We start from the raw sequence: 3,168 nt of genomic DNA on the forward strand, positions 1-3,168 counted from the left end.
CCCCCATTTCATTGGGCATTTCATAATGCTAACCCTACCTCTCCATATCAACAAACCCTCGGCCCGTTGTCAATATCCAATCCATCTTATGCCATGGACAAAACTTCGAAAGTATTAACCCACGAACCTTCCAAACCCGCACCACCGCTATGCGCTGCACAGTCATCTCGCCCCGCGACGTAACACCCAAAACGAGCGCGCCCCGCTGCCGCTGCCACGAAAAACAACTGCGCCGGACCAGGTGTGCGTCGCGTGAGCAGGCCCGCGTCTCGGCCGACCAGACCAGGTGGCACCTGGCGCTCATGGACGCACGGTCCGCGCGCATCGAGCGGTCGAGCCACGGCCGCTCCGTTTCGTCAGATAGTGCACGCGCACGATTGAGCGTCCAGGACATAAATTAGGGTTTCGGCGTGCGGCCCGAGCTCAATCGCCGGCGGAGATGCTGGATGAGAACCCGGCATGGACGGGACAGAAGAGGCACAAGTACGAGGCCCCATCTCTGACATCATCCTCTGATGCTTATGGTGAGACGATTGGCCAGGACAACGCAGAACGTCCCAACGAGATCGCGGATTCATCAGATGAGCTGGCGGACCAGGAAAATGATATCATCAGCGAGGAGGAGTTCGGCGGATGCCTTAAGGTTTTAGCCACCAGGCGTGCTCCTATGATCGTCACAGGGCGCAGGCTGGACGAGGAACATCAACGCGAGCTCTACGAGCGCCTCACCCTCTACCGCATCAAAGCTTCCAAGGTTCCTTCTCATCCATACCCTACCCGTGGCGATATTTTATTGTGTATGTTACTATTATTACTAGTCGACATTGTGTTCTTTGATAACTATTCATGTTTTATGTCAATTTCTAGTAATTTGCAATCCTCTTGTTTGCACGGAATTTAATCTCTATGTTGTGTGTAGTTGGCACAAGGAGTTTGCATAGATGATCAGAATGATGTGGCTTTGAGAAAGGAGTACTCCTCAGACAATTTGGAGGACCTGTTTGATTACTACAAGAAAGCTGATTCTGTGGATTGGTACTTTGACCGTGGCTACTGTTTGCTCGCTGACTTGGATGACTACCAGAGCCTTGTCCTTACCAATGGAGATGTAAGTGTGTCCGATTTAGACTCATAATGTGTGGCTAGTTTAGTGTTAATGCATAAAAAACAGAACACAGGTTACAATGGCATGTCCATGTTCTTTATTTACTGCTTACGAGGGTTATGCTCAACATGTGATTTATGTCCTATCTTTCTTAAAGCTCCATGGTACTAGAAATACTTTTTTTTACTTTGAAAAATTCAGCTAGTTTAAGAAATACAATCTAGAATCTTCAGCCACAGGTAATTAGGACATCTCCAGCCGCGCCCCCAAGAAGGCCTCCCCAGGCGTTTTTTCGCGTCGGCGCCGAAAAAACGGCCCAGTCGCGCCCCCAGGAGCCCGATTTTCGCCGGCTTGGGCCGAAAACAGCGCCGGCGGACCCAGCCCGAACCCAGCGCGCTGGGGGGCGCTCGGGGGCGCCGGGCGAACTTTTTTGGCGCGAAGAAACCGCGGGTCCGACGTGTCAGCGACACGGCTTTCTTCTCGGCCCTTCGTCGTCCTCATCGCCTCGTTTCCCGCGGCGAGGGAGGGGCCACGGTACGTCCCCGACAGCCCGCTCTGGGAACCGTACTTCCGCCGCCGTCACGCCCAACAGCTCGAGGCCACCAACGGCGTCGTGCCCTCCGGCAGACTCAACTCCACCGGCCGGCGTCGGTGGTGTGGCGTGCCAGGGCGCATGTTGGAGGCCGTCCTCGAGTACATCGAGGGCGGCAACACGCCGCGCCTCGACTACCCTGCTCCCCCTTCCTTCTAACGCCGCCGGGAAGCTCCTAGACCCCGAGGCGCATGGAGACCAGGGGGTCCTCCTCCTCGTCCGGCGGCTCGCCCTGCCTCCGCCCCGTCAAGTCGGAGCCCCAGGACACGCCGGTCGCCGCGCGCACCCGCAGCTCCGCGTCCGTATCGGCGCCAACGCGTCGCCACCCACCGGCCGTTTCGTCCTCGTCGAGCCCAAGCCGGAGCCCGGCCTCCCCGCGGAGTACGAGGAGATAGCCCGGCGCGGCTTCTCCGACGAGGACGCCATGCAGTGGGCGCGGGACAACTACCTCCGCGGCGAGACGGTCCGGCAGTGCCGAGCCCTAGAGGAGATCGCCGCCCGCAAGCGTGGGCGCGAGGACGAGCACGGCGTCGTGATCCTCGACAGCGACGACGACGACGCCCCCGGACCTTCCAACCCGCCGCGCCAACCGGGGGAGGGATGCAGCAGGGACGGCGGAGGTTTAGGCGGGGGCGGCGGCGACGCCGACGACGGCGACAACGACGACGACGACGACGGCGGCGGCGACTACACGCGGTTCTACAGCCTCCTCGGCATGTAGAACCGCGTGGGCGGGCGGCGAGGCGGGCGGCGAGGGAGACGGCGGGGGTAGCCCGCTGTAGTTTTTTTTTGTAAAATATGTTTAAGTTTGAACGAACTCGCCGTGTTTGCGTTAAATTTGAGTCGTTTTGCGCCGTGTTTGCCTTTTTTGCTCGAACCGTGGGCGCCGCGACTGGGGGGCATCACGCCCCCAGTGCGCGGTTTAGCGCCGGTGCGCCCCCAGGGGGCGGTTTTTTGCCCCTCCTGGGGGGCCAACGGCTGGAGATGCCCTTACATGTGGGTACTATTGTGTTTCTTGTTGATTGTAGCTTCAGAGACGAAAGGCTTAAGTTTCACATGAGTTTTTTTGTGTGAATAAAGTTTTACATGAGTTACCCATAAAAATCTTTTTTTTCGCGATGGACCCATAAAATCTTTGGTTCTTGGCAATATCATTTCCTAGCTGTTCATGATTTTTCTTTTCCAGATTGATAGTTACTAAGCTAAGTACTAGCTGATTAACTCTGCACGTTTATGGTGGTTTAGTCACATATTTGTGTGGCATTGAAAATCATGATTTAATGATCATAGAACCCCAATATGGTTAAGTTGCCATTGTATATTGTGATGCAATGATCATTGTACTCAGCATACTGAATATGTACACGGTTAAGTTGTTGGTTGCCATTGTAAATCATGATGTCATGACTAATGAATGTTGTACTCAGCATATTGTATATCGTTAAGTGACAAACTACCAAAACACATGACC

At 55.4% G+C, this 3,168-nt stretch overlaps 1 protein-coding gene across 1 annotated transcript in view; it reads left to right on the plus strand.

Moving 5' to 3' along the window:
• The first annotated feature begins 439 nt into the window (after positions 1-439).
• Positions 440-3,168, plus strand: part of LOC123157996 (uncharacterized) — a 7,043-nt gene continuing 4,314 nt past the window's right edge. The window contains exons 1-2 of the mRNA XM_044576150.1: positions 440-754; positions 920-1,108. Coding sequence (XP_044432085.1) covers positions 440-754; positions 920-1,108 — 504 coding nt within the window. The remainder of the gene's footprint in view (positions 755-919; positions 1,109-3,168) is intronic.

The sequence above is a fragment of the Triticum aestivum genome, chromosome 7B (genome assembly GCF_018294505.1).
Source record: "Triticum aestivum cultivar Chinese Spring chromosome 7B, IWGSC CS RefSeq v2.1, whole genome shotgun sequence".
Classification (NCBI taxonomy): domain Eukaryota; kingdom Viridiplantae; phylum Streptophyta; class Magnoliopsida; order Poales; family Poaceae; genus Triticum; species Triticum aestivum.